Source organism: Mytilus edulis, chromosome 4 (assembly GCF_963676685.1).
Source record: "Mytilus edulis chromosome 4, xbMytEdul2.2, whole genome shotgun sequence".
NCBI lineage: Eukaryota > Metazoa > Mollusca > Bivalvia > Mytilida > Mytilidae > Mytilus > Mytilus edulis.
Window position 1 is genome coordinate 91,899,423 of NC_092347.1, and position 20,303 is coordinate 91,919,725.

Sequence of the window (20,303 nt, forward strand, 5' to 3'; positions counted from 1 at the left end):
CACACACCAAGCATTAAAAAATGAGCGAGTGAGAGATTTGATTTTAATTAGATTGGGGCGGGGTACCTTATTTCTCTTAGGCGTGTCGTTAAAATCTGATTCGATATGTGCAGGAAAATGTTTTTTAGAATGTGGATATTGTGGTAAAAACAGATGTGAAGCATATTATTTTAATATTTTAATATTTTAATATAATGTGTTTCACATTTTAATATAGTGTGCCTAACATTTTGAAAAATTGGGGTTATCATTTTTTTTTTATATTTGTGCTTTACATTTTACAATTTATGTAACTTTATAATAATAATATGTTTTTATTTGATTTTATAGGATTTGTTTTTTTTTTTTTTATTAATTTTCTTTGTAAATAAAACAATTTCTTCATTTCAATTATTATGTAGAATCCCTGAAGTTTTTTCTAGTGATAATACATAATCCCTGAAAATTTCAGTGATTAATATAGATTCCTACACTGCAACAAGTGTATTACGATATTTCTCCACTCGGGACAGTTAAATTTTATTATTTAAAGCGTGAGGCTTGCCTATATAGTATATATAGTGTAGAAATCTGTTTTTCTAATGATTTTTATCCTTCTTTTTCAAAGATTTTCAGAAACTTGTGTTCTTTATATGCGACGTCATCAGGCATGGTCGCCTGTTTTCATGACGTCACAATAGGAAAATTCAGAAGAAAACAAAACATTTAGACGTCATAATCAAATTTTGACTAATCATTTGCCGAGAACAGATTTTTCACTAGTGAGGAGAAATATTTTTCTCACACCGGTCAGGAAATGTGAAAATAGCACAAAAATTCTACATAATCACTGATTATACAAATTCACTGTAACATATATGAATATGCTAATGAGAATTTTACATTATTAATAGCCAATTATCATATTATTATATTAGATTAAATCCATTTATTTGAAAGTTCATCTTTTTAATAAGGTTCCAAATGAACACTAAAAGTCAATTCATATTCAAAAATTCAAGGGAAGCAGTATATTTACGAATTATGAGTGATGATTTAGATTTAGTGCTTTATTATATAAGACTGGGTCATATTTTACATATTTTATACAATTATATATACTATATAGGTATTTTTTTCTGAAATATTTATATAACTATATAGGTACTGCATTTCAATGAATGTTATATTGAAACGGGTACATTTTTTAGGCAAAATTGAACCTCCAGTCTCCTTACCAAACAAATTTTAAGATCTTATTCAAAATTTATATTCTTCTCTTCAATATTGAAAAGGTAACATACACCAAGGTGAGCAACACAGGCTCTTTATAGCTTCTAGTTTACTTCTTTAGTATAAAAGTTTAAGAGAATTAAATTAAATCAAATTTGAATCTGATGGTTCAGTTTGCAGGTCCGAGACCACAATTGTCGTCCCTTGTTTTTCGTTGTTCGATTTTCGTTGTTCACAAATATAGTCCCTAGTGTTGACAGTGGGTTACTTGCCATTAATTTTTATACCTCTTCCAAATTTACTTCTCCATGTTTAATGCCTCAAATTGCAAGAATTGCAAGAATGGGGTGGAAATTACACAGTAAAAAAAATTGGGGTTCAGAATTTTAAAGGAAAGTAGTGATTTGATCCAGCTGAAAAAGGTTGAATATTAGCACTTCGGAAGCTGTCAAAAGATTTCAAGACGCCCTAAACATAAAATTGTCCATACTTTGAGTTAGAGCGGATGAAGTTTTCTTTAATTTTGATATAATTTGTCCCAAAAGTAGTACAACACACTGTACAAATATCATTGAGAAAGCGCAGGTGAGATTTTTTTAATTTTCATTTATCTTCTAAAAGAAATGCACTTCGAAATAATTGTGGTCTCAGACCTGTATATAAATTTATATACCCGGTAATGTATCATAACCCATTATTGTCTGTCATAGGGAGAAGATACAGACCCAGCTAAAGATGTCAGAAGTACTTACCACAGATATGGATAGAGATGCTCTCAATAATGATGGCTTTAGGTAATGCTTATTTGTATGCCCCGTTTATGGTCATTATGTTTTCTGTCCGTCCGTCCGTTTGTCCTTCTGTCCCCCTTCAGGTCAAAGTTTTTGGTCACAGTAGTTTTTGATGAAGTTGAAGTCCTATCAACTTGAAACTTAGTACACATGTTCCCTGGTATATGATCATTTTAATGCCATATTAGAGTTTTTACTCTAATTTCACGGTCCACTGACAGAGAAAATGATAGTGCGATTGCATTGGGTCATCCATGTACTATGAGCACATTCTTGTTCTAATTATGTTTTCTACCTTTTATTTCATGTTAACAAGCTTAATCATATTCTTCCAGTTTGTAGAGTAAACAAAATTAAACAAGGCTAAAACAAATCTTACAAAATACAAATATAACTTTGTCAATGTAAACCAGAATATTTAAGCCAAGAAAAAAATGTGTATTTCCTATTACATCTTTGAAAATAAAAAGGGTAGGTATCTGTTTTTTTTTTTTTTTTTTTTTTTACCTTTTTTTCATGCCCCATTTATGGGAATAATGTTGTCTGGTCTGTGCGACCGTTCCTTCGTCCAACCGCCTGTCCTTCTTTCTGTCTCGCTTCAGGTTAAAGATTTTGGTTGAGGTAGTTTTTGATGACTTTGAAGTCCAATCAACTTGAAACTTAGTACACATGTTCCTTATGATAGGATCTTTCTAATTTTAATGCCAAATTTGAGATTTGACCCCATTTTCACGGTCCACTGAACATAGAAAATGATAGTGAGGATAGGGCATCTGTGTATTTAGGACACATTCTTGTTTACATTGAGTATAGGAAGAGGCATTCTGACTTAAACATGGCTTATTTATAAATGACAAAAAAAACTTTTAGCTTAAAAAATAAGGTGGGTACTGTAATAGAAGCACACATTTTTTTTTTTTGGCCTAATGTGTTGAATCTGGGCAGTATACAAAAGAAGGAATTAACTGTGAGACTTAAATAGTTTTAAATTCTTCATGAATCTTCTGTCTTCAATCAAGAAGTTTTAAAAACCTTCCTTGCATCAAGTTGCATGCATTATAAAAAATATTTGATAGCTTGCCAACATTCAGAAAACCCTTTGTTGAAACCTTTACAACAAAATCTATATACTAATTGTCAAATATTGAACTTTAATAAGATTATTAATGGGAGGGAGGGAAGAGGGTTTAAAAATTAGGAGAATCACATGTATGTATATACTAATTATCAAACATGAGTGTCAAATAGTGAATAGTAATACAATTTCAATATTTTTTTCAGGTTATCTGTAATATCATCAACAGTAGTGTTACTGGAACAATTTTCTGCAGTTTATGATAATTATGCCCGCGTCACACTGTCCCGATTTTTACGCCGATGGCAACATGATAATGGAAATTTTCAAAATCGGGGCTGATCGTATCAAGATCGGGCTATTCGTAGTGCCATCTTTAACCATCGTAGAACCATCGGCCACTTTTTCTAGCCTTCGGGGACAACTTCGGGAAGGGTTCTAAATTTTTTAACATGTTAAAAAATCCCCGAAGGTGCGTCCGATGTTGAGGGTTCGTATTGAGTTCGTATCACCATCCTCACCATCGTAATGTCACCGGGAATGCATCTTTGCACATCGTATTGCATTCGTGTTTCCATCGTTTCCATCGGGCAGTTTTGACATTACGATGTCTACACGAATGAAGCACGAAGATACCCGAAGGTCTTACGATGGCAACACGACTTCGTGAAGACCTCGTAATCCTGTCGTGTTGCCATCGAATAAAAGTACGAAGGCGACAAGATGGAACTACGACGGCAATAAATCCAGCTAAATGTAAGTTAATTTTCGAGCTAAAATACATTTAAAGTGCCATGCGCGATATGCACTGGTCTGTCTAATACGACAGTTAAGAAAGACGTTCACAAAACATGGAGCTCATATCAAATGATTCTATGAGAACAAGAAAGGCGACAGCGTTGTTTCTATTAATTCAAATGGAACAAGAAGAGCAGCTACTACAGGCTCAGGATTTACTTTTACAAGTAAAACATTATTTTTTGTCAATTTTTCATATCAAGTAACATAATGAAAATCATAAACGCGCCTCGTATACCAACACTGCAGGTACACGTATATAGGGAAACCAACTTTTTCTTCGTTATTCTGATTTTTTATGTATCGTCTGAGTTGTTGTCACACGAATGTTTACTCCATAACCATTTTGTTTTATATATGTCATATTTTGCCGCATTTGTTGCTTTCCCCACATCCTTCCTTTTGTCTATATTATTATCGACTCCTAGGAGTCGATGTTAAGAATTGAACGATGGACAGTTAGTGCATGAATTTTTCTTGCTACCTGATTGGAAGATATTACGAGACGTGAATAATCAAAGTTTGTTGATTGGTTAGGACAATCCAAACCTACTAAATGTCCTTCAATCCCGTAGAGTATCGGATTTGTCCTCTCTATTTTAGCAATTAGATTTTGCCTGGTCATGAATCATGCATATTCATGATATTGGAACACAGGTAACTTTTATCTATAAATAGTCGAATCTTCTGGAGTTTCGTAAACAACAACGTTAAATGATATATACTACTTCATAACGTGTGACCTCACGTGTGTGGTAAAATTTGTTGATTGATGCACGTGGTTATTCTAGTAAATGAATTAATCTGCAAAGCGAGAGCACTTTCCATTTTCATCAGCTAAGAGTCGACTAGCCCTTTTTGAAAGGCTAATGCTTGTTATGATATTCTCCTGGAAAGAGCTCTTTTTGAATAAAAGGGATCAACGAACCCATTACCTTAGCTTTAAGATAGATCAGTAAACATGGGCATAAGTATGGGTGATTATTCAGACTAGCGCACACATTTTACAGTTCAAACAAGGCAATGCCGAGCGTGACATCCCCTCGTATGTAACATATTGGGGACAAATATGGACACTATATTTGTATATTATACATGCAGAAAATGGTAAAATTGAATATGCATATTTGATACATAAACTATTTTTTTTAGAAATCAACCGAAACATTCAGTAACTGCAAATACCTTTAATATTGTCTTTAGAACCAGCAAGTAAAAAAATGAGCAACCAATTTCCTGTGTATTATGCTATTTCAAGGAAAAAAAACAAGTCCATCTGCATAACCTTGACCTTTGAACTTGAACGTAAAAAATGTCAGATTATTACAAGGAGGAACAATATATCAAATGTGGTTAAAATCTTTTGAAGCATATTGGTTTTAGAGTGTTCACAAGGGTGATATTGTCTTGTATTACAACTGCCACTGTGACCTTGACCTTTAAACTTTAAAGTAAATAGCGCTGAAGATATTCTAAACGAGTAACACCATACCAAGTTTTGAGCATTTTGGTTCTAGAGTGTAGAAATTAAATGTACAATATAATATATATTCAATATTGATCAAACAATTTAAAACGCGCGTGATGCCTTCGGCATATAATTTAAATGCATCGTAAGCTGTACACGACGTCTTTTAGACATCGTATGGCCATCGCGTCATCATCGTAATCCATCGTGTAGCCTTCGTGATCCATCATGTATGCTTCGGCTGAGATATGAAGCTTAAATACCCGTCTTCGGTTAACCTTCGTATGCCATCTTTTGCTATCGTATATAATTTCGGCACCATCGTATAGACTTCGTTATTCATCGTACTTGCTTCGGTCACTTTTTGGTATTTTAACGAGATCGGGACCAACTTCGTACGAACTTACAATTTTCGCATTCGGGTGTCCATCGTATATAAAAATCGGGACGGTGTGACGCGGGCATTACCCATCATACCAAGAAATATTTTCACCAATCAAATGTCAGTGTGGTAAACTTCCTGTCAGTAATTACCCAGAATCCTTGCAGAAACAAATACAAAGACTTGTAAATAATATTACAGATGGGATGGAAACAAAAAGAAAGCCATTACTCATGCAGAAAAAGAAACCACCACCACTGAAAATGTTTGAACCAAAAATAGAAGAAGTGTATGTTATTTAAGACCTTTGATTATAGAGTTAGAAACATATTTTTACTGAGATTTGAAAATGTATACATAAATTATTATTATACAGTTTCTCTTTCTTTATTTTGGTGGGGAGGGGATAAATATGTACCTGACCTGAATACAGAATGTCAGAAATTTGCAGAGCAAAATATTGAATCAAATAATTTATTCCATTTATTATTTCAATTAACATAAAATGACCCTTTGGTATGTCAGTTGTTTTCTTTTTGTTTGACATGTTTGATTTGATTTTGCAATTTAATAAGGGACTTTCTATTTTTAATTTTCCTTGGTGTTTGTATTTTTGTTATTTCACTTTTTGGTATCTTTTGCCGCTCTTCATTTGGGATGAAGACTACTCAATATTGTAAATATCGAAGCACATTCACAAAGAACCTTCAGAGTATTCCTTTTATTGAGTACAATTGTATTCATTTAACATTCAAACTGTTAGAAGTGAAAGGGCATTAAAAAAAATAACATAAATTAATCATTGTGATATATTCTTGTTTCAGATTAATAAAAATGTACTACTGTTTCATATGTATGCTTTTGTTTTCTAGGTTTGATGATAGAAAGAAAAGGAAGGGAGGATCAAAGGAAATAAATGAAAAACAGAAACTTGTACATAAATACAAAAAGGAGATGAAGGGAGCCATTAGAGAAATAAGAAAAGATTCCTATATGATAGCTCAAGTACAGTTCCAGGAACAAAAAGAAAAGTAAGCATCATTCTTTCTACTCCCACTTACTGTGTTATTGTTATTATCAATGGGGTACAAAATAAAGTGGTTATAATGGAAGTATGAATTCAAGTGTTCAACCAAATACAAATTTACTATAAATTTGTTTAATGAAATTTGCAAAATCACGTATATTTTAAGCTCACATGGACTAAGTAAGGGGTCTAGTGATTTTCTCATCAAATATAAATGCATTGTTTCTGCAATCCAGCCTTGTTGTCTGTTTTTAAAGCAATTGCTTTTATGCCGTCGCGTATGGCCATCTTTGTGACCCAGATCAGAGACTCCGCCCAGATCAAGCCATAGTATTTTGTTAAACAGGCTCTTGGTCAGTCATTCTTTAACACCTATGTATGTTTTCTAATGCAATACATAGCTTGAAACTTTAAAAAAAAGTTAGTGGATTTAAGAAGTTGTATTTAAAGGGTCAACCGTTTGACTATCAAATAACATAGAAGTCCGAGTGAAAAAAAGTACATTTTAATAAATGCGATTCCTTTTTCCGCCGTTCGTACGATGTTTCAACACAATATGGATTCATTTCAGTTGTTGATTTAGTATTGAAAATTTAACTGAATTATCTCGTAATAAATACGGTTTTTTATGTTTAATTTGTGTTTCTTTAAGAGGTCAGGTGCTCTTGTTCATTCATAAAATTATCGTTCATTCATACATTTATCGTAAAATCAAAATCACTACACAGGTTAATGCGTAGTGTCAAATTATTACCTGTAATCTAAAAATAGACAAACTTTATTTGCGCATATAATTTAGCGGAACGAAACCCTTGTTGAAAACACATAACAATAAGTTCGTTTTCCTTTTCTGTCAAAACTCCGTAATATTTATCGATCACCTTACTAATGAAATGGACCCGTCCAAACGTAGTAGATGCCAAGTCGGTCCAGATGAAGAGATATTTACAATTTGGAATTTTCTAGTTTATTAATACATAGATTGAAAAAAAGTACGTCTTTTTAAATATCATGATCAAAACTGGGTTTGCATAACAAATGTCAGATGAAACCATTATCCTCGTCTTTTCAGTGAACAAGTCTACTACGTTTGTCGACACTCGAAGGTCCACCGTGTTAGCAATTTTATTTCACATGTTTTCGAAATATTGAAGATCATTTTTCGCAATGTTTCCTGAAAATTGATAAATATCAAAGCAACGTAGAGCTGTTTGTTCTTGTTCGTATAATAAAATTGAGAATGGAAATGGGGAATTTGTCAAAGAGACAACAACTCGACCATAGAAAAACATACAACAGCAGAATTAAGGTCACCAACAGGTCTTCAATGCAGCGAAAAATTCCCGCACCCGGAGGCGTTTCAGCTGGCCCCTATACAATATATATACTAGTTCAGTGATAACGATTTAATGTCATGTTTGTCTGTGATGACCCCCCTTTTCGGGATTGCATGAGAATTGTAGTTATCTCGTACCCACATGCACTTGTTTCTATCCATAGGAAGGTCGACTATCCATATAAAACTATTTATATGGATAATCGACCTTCCTATGGATAGAAACAAGTGCCTGTGCTCGTACCGCATCAGAAGGACACATATCAACTGAGCAATAATGTTTGGAACTTAGTTTTAAAAATGATGACAAAGTAACATTATGAAAATATTTTTATTAAGCTGAAATATACATTTATTCTTTACATGTTTATGTCTTGTAAGATATTTTATTTCTTTCCCGTTTTTTAACATTTGCGTCTGGAAAGTTGAAATGTTTTAACTTAATCATTTGTGTTAATGGTTAAATATAAATTAATAATGAAAATTGTTAAAATTAAATCAATAAAGGAAATTATTGCCAAGGAAGTTACAAACACTACCAGGGGATAATCCATGATGATTTCTTTTTGAGTTATATGTTTCAGCACATGTATATTTGACCCTAACTTTAGCCTGGTAAACGTTTTGTCTCCTTGTGAAATATAAAACATATTAAAAATGACTTTCTGCTAAAGTCTTTTATTTATATAAAGTTAAAACCTTCTTACTTTTAACTAGACAACACTCATGTCAGGTTTAATTCTTGTATATATGTGGATGAAAAATAAAAGTCCCCAAACATTAACATGGCAGCAATTGCTTTTACAGCCTTTAAGGCTTTGATTTTTTTATAAAGATCATTTCCTCTAATTTATGTGTTCAAACTTTGCCACAATCATCAGTTGGGTATTTAGTTTACAGAATTGTCTAATGACCCACCCTGCCAATCTAAAATGCTGACATGGCTTAAAAGAGAACATAGGAATAAAATGCAAACGTTTGTCTAATCCTTTGAAAACTACTATATAGGAAATGAGACATAGGTAGAAATGTTGAGAATGTTGAGCTCTATCTATTGAACATTTAGTATTGACAATGTTAAGAATGTTGAGCTCTATCTATTGAACATTTAGTATTGACAATGTTTAGAATGTTGAGCTCTATCTATTGAACATTTAGTATTGACAATGTTCAGAATGCTGAGCTCTATCTATTGAACATTTAGTATTGACAATGTTGAGAATGTTGAGATCTATCTATTGAACATTTAGTATTGACAATGTTTAGAATGTTGAGCTCTATCTATTGAACATTTAGTATTGACAATGTTGAGCTCTATCTATTGAACATTTAGTATTGACAATGTTCAGAATGTTGAGCTCTATCTATTGAACATTTAGTATTGACAATGTTGAGCTCTATCTATTGAACATTTAGTATTGACAATGTTCAGAATGTTGAGCTCTATCTATTGAACATTTAGTATTGACTATCACTTTATTACCTTTAAATGATAGTTTTACCTTTTATCTCATTAATGCCTACAACCTTGAAAATGTAAAAGGTAAAAACTAACTTGAAATCAACTAATTGATCAGCAAGACTTTATCTACAAATTAGTAGAATTTAGCAAAAATAGTATCTGTACTCCTTGTAGAAATAATTACCCTTTGACGTTTATTTTAAGGGAGAAACTTAATACTAGAAAAAGAAAAAGGATATTTTTTGTTATTTTTGCAGGGATGATGAGAGAAAGAGGAAGGTGAAACAGTTATATGGATTGCTAGCCAATCAAGAAGGAGATTACAGAGCAATGAAAAGAAATAAAAGTCACAATGGGAATAAAGAAAAATAAATATCTCCTTAGTTATTGAACATTGTTATTTATATCTTCTGTTAATAAATAAGGTATAGGGAAGTTATCTACAGGACAGCTGACTTTTTACTAGACTCAAATGTTGCATACCCTAAGCTTACACTGTATATCTGGCTATTTCTAAGTACCAGTATGTTTCTTTTCTACATCTCGAAAAAAAGGTGTGTATTGATCAAATTAAGAAAAGCTATCACGAAGGACAGTTGTTCTAGCTTAGTTTAATGTTCATATCCATAAATTATGCCTGATCAATATCATGAGTGCATATTTGAGATAAAAGTTTTATATTTATTAGTATCTTGATAGTGAGGTGTAAAATGTAGCCAAATATAATGCCTTCCAATGTTTAAATGAGCATAGAGCATGACATGATAGAATTATTTCAATTATAATATTATGGAAATAATTCTATCATGTCATTATTTCCATTTTAGTAAACCACTTTGGGGGTATTGTGGTAGTGTGTTCACCTGAAATCGCAGAGGTTGTGGGTTTTTCCCAGACGGATCATACCAAAGGCTTTTATAGTATATGTTGCTTCTCTAGTAGCCTGGGGCATTAAGAAGTAAGAGCAAAGACTGGTTGGTTCTGAATCAGATAAATGTGTCCTGGTAAGATGCCATGTCTTCCTGTTGACGTTTAAAGCTCGTAAACTAGTATGTTAAAAATATCTTGTACAAAGCAGGATAAATATTTATTTTAACATTAAAATGTTCTCTTCCTGAATGTGCATAATAATGTGCCGCTGGACATTAAGCCTCTATCCATCATTATCATCATCGATTCTAATAGGAAAATTATAACTTCTTTTCACAAAAGCTGACCTATAATACACGTTTTTAAATCAGCCATTTAGATTTGATGAAGCCACCATGTTAGAAAAAGTTCACCGTTTGACGATATTTTTTTCAATTGAAATGTCAATCGCATGCAGTCCATGTCTAATTTGAATAAGAACATAGTTTTTGTCAAGTCGTGCAGAAACTTGATGTGGGGTACTGATCTGGTTGATATGGCCACGGAGGTGTTTATTAACTTTAATATTTCAGAAGGTAAAAGTCTTCGATGCTTCATACTGTGTATTTTGATGCCTAATGTTATGATTTGTCCATCTGTCATATGTCCTTTCTCTGTGACCTCATTTTTATTGTCCGTTGACTTTGAAAATAAAGTTAAGATCTTTTGAAATGTCAATTTCTCACTTATGAGTGAAAGGATAACTATATTTAGTTTGTGCATTCCTCACATGGTCCTCATGTTGTCATACAGTTTACCAAGACCTCATTTCATGGATCAGTGAACAAGGTTTAGTTTTCATGGGCAAGTTCATATATCAGATACTATAAGCGATAGGTTAACCATATTGTGTAATGATTGTAAGGAGTACTGACAGGTCTCATCTCACCTTGGTAAGCGATAGGTTTACCATATTGTGTGTATGTATCATCTCATCTTGGCCATGGAATCAAGTTTCAGAGGTAAAAGTTTAGTTTTGGTGTTTTGGTTTTATCTAATATTGTATGTAGTAGGTCTGCTATATTTGTTGTATGCTAATAATTCACTTTTGTAATCATTTTCACGGTTCATTGCTCAGTGTAGTGTGCTTGTATTTTGGTCTAAAAAGTGGACAATTTTTGGTGCATGGAATGACTATGGTTTATATGTCTGTCTGGCAGGTATCATCTGACCTCGACCTCATATCCATTCACAATGGTCAATGTTAAGTGTTCCTGGTAAATTTTGATTCTTAGATATTCTATTTGATCCATGGATATTGTACATGTCTCTCCTGGTATCGATGATGACGTTATTTCGACAGGGTTCATCTTATCCTAACCCAATATCATGGTTCATTGGTCAGTATAAACTTTTCATGGTTTTGTCTATTTCTTGTATAATTTTAGCAATAAGTTAATTATATTCGATCTATGGAATGATTGTAAAGTTCTCATGAATTTCTGGATTGGATTATCTGACATTTTCTTTCTTGGATCATGTTAAGTTAATGTGATACATGTAGGAAAACTTTACTAGTATATTTAACATTGTCATTAAAGTGCGAGGTTTGGCATGCCACAAAACCAGGTTCAACCCACCATTTTTTTCTTTTAAAAATGTCCTGTACCAAGTCAGGAATATGGCCATTGTTATATTATAGTTCGTTTCTGTGTGTGTTACATTTTAACGTGTTTCCGTTGTGTCGTTTATTTTCTTTTATATTTGAGTGTGAATTCACATTACTTTAAGACGTGTCACGGTACTTTTCTATCCCAAATTCATGTATTTGGTTTTGATGTTATGTTTGTTATTCTCATCGGATTTTGTCTAATGCTTAGTCCGTTTCTGTGTGTTTTAATGATGTGTCGTTGTTCTCCTCTTATATTTACTGCGTTTCCCTCGGTTTTAGTTTGTTACCCCGATTTTGTTTTTTGTCCATAGATTCACGAGGTTTGAACAGCGGTATACTACTGTTGCCTTTATTTGTGCTTTATATTTTATGATAAGAAAGCCGGCTAGACATTTCAGAGTGTGTGTTCTGTGTGTATAAAGCAAACGAAGAAAGTCATATTAAAATATAACATTGAAACACAAATGTTAGGTAAATCATGAACTAGACCATAAGCCTGGTACCTTTGATAACTATTAGCATGTCGAAATGTATTATTGTATTGTTTATTTGTGTATTACTCTGTCCTCAATGTTCTTGCATTTACTAGTATTTGAACTCTATTCCTGTCATGTATTGTTGTCATTTTAATGTTATATAATATTGCAATAAAAGCGGGAAGTTTGGTTAGCCGCAAAGCCAGGTGCAACCCACCATTTGTTTTTCTAAAAATATCCTGTACTAATTCAGGAAAACGAAAGTTGTTATCTTACAGTTCGTTTCTGTGTGTGTTACATTGTCATTTGGTTTTGTGTTGCACTTTAGTGAATCTGTTGTATCGTTGTTTTCCTCTTATAATTAACGTGTTTCCCTCGAATTTAGTTTGTAACCCGGATTTCTTTTCTCTCAATCTATTTATGACTTTCGAAAAACGGTTTACTACTGTTGCCTTTATTTAGAATGGAATTTCCAGCAAAAACATAAGTTTTTCTTTATAAATTTACATCATGTAGTACTTGTGAAACGTTATATTTTAAAGGGTTTTCATATGAGAATTGCAAACATGACTTGCTCTAACTGTTAGATACTAGGTGTATACATCACCTGCATCCAATTATCTCTGATGGGTTTGACCTATAAGATTATAATATTAGAACTTAGTCAAGTCAAATAAATTTACAATTGGTAGTCAATTAGTATCTTAGTTTTCTAACTGTGGACATATGTATATACATTTACAAACAAATGATTATCAAAATCTAAAACCATAATGGTTTAAATGTCACCATATATCAATTTTATATACTCAGCTTAAAAGCTGCATTATGAAGGTTTATTTTTAGTGATGAAAACAAATATATCAACATTTGTGGTATTTATGTTTTGTTGCTCTGTTAGTTCTTCTGTATTGATGCATTAATTTAACGGACACCTTCAAGTACTATAATTTGACTTTGACGAAAATGCTAATGAATAGGAACATAGTGTTAGCATAATTGAAAACGTTAGATGTCCATATTTCAATTACTAGTAGTTGTTTAGAAATAATGCTGATGACATTTTTAGAAGAATATGTGTTGTGTACAATACAATTCAAAGGCCTCAATTTGTAATCGATTCTCCATCTTGAACATTGAGAGTGTCCTTAATCTATGACAGACCTAACATTATAAGTATACAAAGTCACACGAATGTAACAATAAGAAGGGGAGGATATCCTTATGTATATGTTTCTTTTGAATAATTATTTCTATGTGAATAGGCCACTACTGCTGTTCACTTGGTACTATTGAATTACCTGAGGTGAGAAGGATTCCGAGGCCATCAAGGTTACCTAAAAATGGAACAGATCAATTATAGTTTAGGCGTGGTCAGCATTGATATTAATGTTAGTTCATAATGCAAAACTTGTATTCACACTAACGCTAGTACATTCTGCCAGTTTTGTCTACTGACACTTACGGTAGTTCATACAGAAAGTTGAGGATTGACACAAATGGCAGTACACTTAGAAAGCTTTGTTTTTGATATTTAAGTTAGTTCACACAGAATGTGTAAACATGACACATAATAGTTCACTCATAAGGTTTAAGATTGACACTTACGGTAGTTCACACAGAAAGTTGAGGATTGACACAAATGGCAGTACACTTAGAAAGCTTTGTTTTTGATATTTAAGTTAGTTCACACAAAATGTGTAGAAATGACACACGATAGTTCACTCATGAGGTTTAATATTGATACATACTGTAGTGCACACATACACTAGTTTTGACACATACGCTAGTCCACAGAGAAGGTGTAGTATTGACTTATACGTTAGTTCACATAGAAAATGTAGTATTGACTTATACGCTAGTTCACATAGAAAAGTGTAGTATTAACACACACGTTAGTTCACATAGAAAATGTAGTATTGACTTATACGCTAGTTCACATAGAAGGTGTAGTATTGACTTATACGCTAGTTCACATAGAAGGTGTAGTATTGACTTATACGCTAGTTCACATAGAAAATGTAGTATTGACTGATACTGTAGTTCACATAGAAAATGTAATATTGACTTATACGCTAGTTCACATAGAAAATGTAATATTGACTTATACGCTAGTTCAAATAGAAAATATAATATTGACACATATGGTATTTCACACAGACATTATTTCAATCCCACTTGTTAGATTAATAACTTAAGCAAAGTAACACAATATATCAAGAATGGTAGCTTAACGTACATAATCTAGAAACATATCTTAGATGGCAGAAGTTTGTTAAATAGTTGAGTTGAAATCTTAGTTATTATTGAAGACAAATGTTTTCGAGAATTGAATTTCGTTTGTAAGACAGATTTAGCAAAAATGATCTGATCTCAGTAAGTTTCTAAATGGATTCTAGTTAACAAATAATTTTAGAACTGAAAATATCACTACAAAGACACAAAAATTTTGAGATTCAAGTCTTGTTAAACAATAACTTATTTAAAAAAAAAACAATTTTAAACTTTTGTAAATGCCAGCTAGAGATAACAAGGTCTTGGATGAACTTGATGCTGGAAGAGACTAGACAAATTATATAGGAAAGAAGATTAAGATGGTGAAAAGTCAAGGATTCTGAAAACTTTGTCTTGTTTACACATTTAAAACATTAGTCTATATATTAATAGAAGTATTTTCACTTTCCTTATCACGCAATTGAATATTTTTCTACAGCCTGTCAGCTTGATTGTTTTAAATTCTATTAACTCAGCAAAAACTCAATTATAATTCTCAATGGTACATACTGCTACATGTTTACAAATTCAGCTTAATACTTGATTTATTTTTTATGATCAAATAAGGCATACGATGCATGTGCTAAATTTATAAATAGACACTTCCTGTATATGAATATAGTTTTAGTGAATTGAATTTGTCATACATTCGTGCACCAGTTTGTGATTTGCGGATCAAGAATATGTGTACTAGATTGCTTGATTAGTGCATATTTCAGTGAATTCTGATGTAATGCTATAATTATCTTTTTTTCTTATTTCAGTATATTTATTCATCAAGAAGGTTTGTTCCAGAAGCTATAAATAAACTCATCATAGATACCAGGACTAAAATTTGTATATACGCCAGACGCGCGTTTCGTCTACAAAAGACTCATCAGTGACGCTCGAATCTAAAAAAGTTAAAAAGGATACATAAAGTACGAAGTTGTAGAGCATTGAGGACCAAAATTCCTAAAAGTTTTGCCAAATACAGCTAAGGTAATCTATGCCTGAGGTAGAAAACCCTTAGTATTTCAAAAATTCAAAATTTTGTGAACAGTAAATTTATAAATATAACCACTTTCTTCATGGTCTGATATATTTAGCATTAAAGAAAGACCCCACTAAAAGTAAGTTTACAATTTGATATCAGTATACAAAACAGTTGACCAAATTTTGTTTCACAAATGGAATTCCTAGGATATTATGTCAATTTTAATCTATGTAATATGCACATTTATAAAAATAAGTACCAACTAATTTGTAATCGCTGTTTAATTTAAAAAAATATATTATTGAATTGAAGGAGGGTTGGTGGGATTGGTAATTACTAATTTTCAAAACTTTATCACTATTTCAATATAAACAAAGCATAAAACATAATACATTGATCTCATCATTCTATAATTCATATCCAATCCATGAATATATTAAGATGTTTATCAATGAAATATATATGTTCAGAAATCTATATAACAAAAAGATTATTTGTGTATAACCATACTGGTCAAGAAACTTGCAGTACTTGTGTGCATGTATGTATATTCTGTTTTCAAGATATCAATGATGTCATTGTTAAAGTAGTATTTAAAATATGGAGTTATCTTCCTTTGTCCATAATAAGTATTGCTTTCCAGTGCTTAATACAATACCATTTGGTTTTTAGTTCCCACTGGTGAATGAAAACAATTGTTACCCTATAGTGCTTACACGCACTTTGATTTGCATTTGTTTTTTGTGATGAAACAGTATGAATTTTACAGCATAAGGGTTCATTGTACAATATACTGATGATAAATGTACATGTATATACACACAACATTAATTCTGCTTTCTTTGAGGATAGAGCGTATAGTCAAATATATCTTATTCATAATTTTCAATTGATATCCTTAAACATTTCATAAAAAAAATCATTTTAAAATTCGTCTCTGATTTTCATCAGCAAAAAAACTATTAAAACTGTTACAAGTTTCATTAAATGATTTTTTTTAATTATTTTTTTTAAACTCTCTAGAAGCAGAAGGTTTAACAATAGTACTAGTATTATTATTTACTTTGTTTTCCAGTTGAACCAGTGATCCCTCCATTTAAACCTGTTGGTAAATCCATCAGCTTATTGGAGATAAAGAAACCAGTCAAGTAAGTTTGTTATAAACACAGTGATATGTTAAACCATATTTGTTTTTCTTTCAATATTTTTTGTACATGAATTAGGCATTTCTTTTTCTTGTTTGAATTATTTTACTTTGTCATTCCTAGGTTATATAGCTGACTTAGTGGTAAGGGCTTTGATCATTGTTGAAGGCAGTACATAGACCTTCATTCTATGTCATTTGGTATCTTCCAAAGAGTTGTCATATTTGCAATCATACCACATCTTCTTGTTTGATTTTAGAAACCACTAGTACTCTTAGATATGCACTTTGTGTCATTTGTGTCTTTGTAAGTTGTTTTTGTCTTGTCCATGGCCAACATGTCTTTCAGACATTATTCGCCTGAACTCGAACTTATTTCATGAATCAGTGATCAAGGATTAATTTTAGTGGTCTAGTCTTATCTCAGATACAAGTAGCATGGTTCAGTGGTCAATGTTAAGCTTTCATGTCTGCTCATCAAATTTTATAAGAAATAGATCAACTATAGTTGGTGTATTGAGTGTATTGTATTATTGTTAGCTGTTCAAACCTGTCTTGTAGAATTCGTCAGCCCATGACTTCATTTGCATGGTTCATTAGTCACTTCAAAGTTTAAATGATTTTGTCTGTTTATAGTATACAATAAGCTATAGTCAACTATATTTTGAGTACGGAATGTCTGAAATGCAGGGTTCTTCTGACCTTGAACTCATTTTCATATGGCTCATTAATCAAAGTAAAGTTTTTATGTTGATGTCTGTATTTTAGTTTCGGTAAGTACATGAAGTAATAGGTCAACTAATTTTGGTGTATGGAAGATTGTATTGTGTGCATGTTGTCTGGTATTGCTTCATCTGACCTTGACTCATTTTCATAGTTCATTGGTCAATATTCAATTTTCGTAATTAGATTTGTTTCTAAGATTCAATAAGCAGTAACTATTTTTGGTGTATGGTAGGATTTTATGTGTACATGTCTGTCTTGCAGGATTTATTTTACCTTGACCTCATTTACAATAATCTTTGACAATGCTTATTTCATTTGAAAATTGTAGTGAAACTTTCATGTAACACACTTTAGACATAAATTCTATCATAGTAATCAAAGCAGGCACAATATTTCAGCTTGTACAATCTTGTTAAGCTTGTTCTTATGTAGTACTGTTACACCACTGTCCCGGGGTTAGAGGAAAGTTGGCATGCCTGCAAACATGATTAATTTTTCCACATTCTGTTTTTGTCTGTCCCATGTCAGGAACATGTTATTCAATGGTCATGGTGGTTGTTGTTTGTTGCTGTATCCTGTTTGTTTTCCTTCATTGTTGTGTATATAAATCTGACCATTAGTTTTCCAGGTGTTATAGTTCTATACATCATTTCTAGACCTTTTATAGCATGTTAGACAGCCTTAGTTTTGCTCATTGTTAAAGGTCATATGGTTGCAAACAGTTTTTGACTGACGACATTTGGTCTTTGTTGGCGAATTGTCTCATCAGCAATCTTATCACACCTTATTTTTATATGAAAGCTATGTCTTATATGATAAAAACCAATACAGGGTCTGGTCATGCATGGATGCATGTAATTGATTAAAGTTGCCTGGTAATGAAGTCTAATGATCATTAAAAACAATGTATAGTGTAAGAGATGTCAGAATGTGAGTTCTTATTATTGCAATATTTAGCAACCCTCAGTGTTGGCGTTAATAAAAAACATTAAAGATAATTTCTGAATTAACAGTACAATGTATGTCTTTATGATCCTCTGTTGTTGGGTTGATGTTTCATTAATATTTACCTCAATTTTACTTTAATTCAAAATCACAGCCTTCAAACCATCGTCATCAAATTTCATAGAGGACCAAAAAATACTTTCCTGTACATTGTCTCATTAAAGTCAACATTCACAACAAACTGTCATGAGAATAAAGAACCACAATGATTTTTTAAAAAGATGTTATAAATATTATTATATATTATATATTATAAATTTAATGAAAGTATTGGTTGTATAGGACAAAAAAAAAGAATTAGAAAATTTCTTCCATAACCAATTATAATTGTACAAAATGTATCAAAATTCATGTAAATATAATACTGTGATTTCATTAATATTCGTTGGATACTAATTTTTGTTGATTTCGTGGGTACAAGAAGAAATGTTTGAATACCACAAAATCAAATATCCAGGAGTATGCAAATTTTAAAACGATAACTTACTGCAAAATTTAAAGAGTTTGTTTCACATTATTAACATCCTGATATTGTCATTTCATATAACTTGACCTTTTTGGTTGTACTGCGATTTATTCTATTACATCCTATGTATAGTTGTCCTGTTGGAGAGAATGCAAGAGACCGTGGGTAGATTATGTTTCTGTCACTTGTTTTATAACATGTCATCAAAAGGCCAACATTGTTCAGGATATGAAGTGTATCAGTATTCATATCAGCTACAATAACATTGTCTCTTGGTGTTGTCACTATGTCTGTTGGTAAGAATGATCTGTCCTTGTTGATCTCTTTGTCTCCTGTATAGATATTGATGATATCACCACCCTGTCCTAACACTACTACTCTTAGTCTGTGATCACTTACTTTATCCACCACATGTATATTCCCATTACTGGTACTGGTAATGTTCTTAGGATTGTTAGAAATTGTTTGTTTATGTTGATCATGTTCATACACTCTCTCATGGTCTCCATTCTCATTCATTAGTATTACAACTCTTCTTCCTGGTTTAGGGTAGTCACTATTAACACCTATTACAAGAACTTTATTGTCACTGGTGATATGGACTGCTGTAGGAAGAAATGGTGACACATTATATCCTGAGTCTGTTAGTGTACCTGTATTACTGATTTGTTTTAGTTTCTTTCCATTTGTAGATATAAGTAGATTATTTGTTTGAGTAACAGCCATACCATAGACTTTGATATTAAAGCTGGATAGTATGTTCAGTTTGGTTCCTTCGGGTTTTACTCTCTGTAATACTTTCTCTGTTATGTTATTTATCCACAGTGAATCATCATGACAATAAGACATATAACCTACTGTAGATAGTTCAGTCTGATATTGTTTACTGATGTTTAGTTCTACAGCAGTTGGTTGTCCCACATCTTTGATGTTTACTACTCGATGATTCTCTGTGTTTTTTAAATTTGGATGAACTTTTTCTTTGCAATGATTACACAGTAAATTATCACAGTCAATACATTTCCACTTTATTGGTCGGTCAGTTTCACATATTCGACATTTTGCCGGAGCTTGACATGTTATAACAGACGGAGAGAATGCCATTCTATATTAGTAATAATATATGTTGTATTTTCTTCCTGGTTTGTATCTATAAACACTACT

At 32.0% G+C, this 20,303-nt stretch overlaps 2 protein-coding genes across 3 annotated transcripts in view; one reads left to right on the forward strand and one right to left on the reverse strand.

Moving 5' to 3' along the window:
- The window catches only part of LOC139521041 (nucleolar protein 14-like), a 93,449-nt gene extending 83,511 nt beyond the window's left edge, over nucleotides 1-9,938 (forward strand). The window contains exons 19-23 of one of the 2 annotated variants that reach the window (XM_071314224.1): nucleotides 1,923-2,006; nucleotides 3,285-3,343; nucleotides 5,808-6,015; nucleotides 6,599-6,757; nucleotides 9,809-9,938. In XM_071314224.1, the coding sequence (XP_071170325.1) occupies nucleotides 1,923-2,006; nucleotides 3,285-3,343; nucleotides 5,808-6,015; nucleotides 6,599-6,757; nucleotides 9,809-9,923 (625 nt within the window). In that variant the 3' untranslated portion in view covers nucleotides 9,924-9,938. The remainder of the gene's footprint in view (nucleotides 1-1,922; nucleotides 2,007-3,284; nucleotides 3,344-5,807; nucleotides 6,016-6,598; nucleotides 6,758-9,808) is intronic. The other variant, XM_071314223.1, reaches the window with a different exon arrangement.
- Nucleotides 9,939-19,190: 9,252 nt separating this feature from the next.
- LOC139521612 (uncharacterized) lies at nucleotides 19,191-20,243 on the reverse strand. Its single transcript, XM_071315090.1, has one exon. The coding sequence runs from the start codon at nucleotides 20,241-20,243 to the stop codon at nucleotides 19,191-19,193; it is 1,053 nt and encodes a 350-aa protein (XP_071171191.1).
- Between the last annotated feature and the right edge of the window lie 60 nt (nucleotides 20,244-20,303).

Bases quoted from the DNA above. Each gene is read 5' to 3' on its own strand.
- LOC139521612 (XM_071315090.1), bottom strand. From the start codon at position 20,243: ATGGCATTCTCTCCGTCTGTTATAACATGTCAAGCTCCGGCAAAATGT.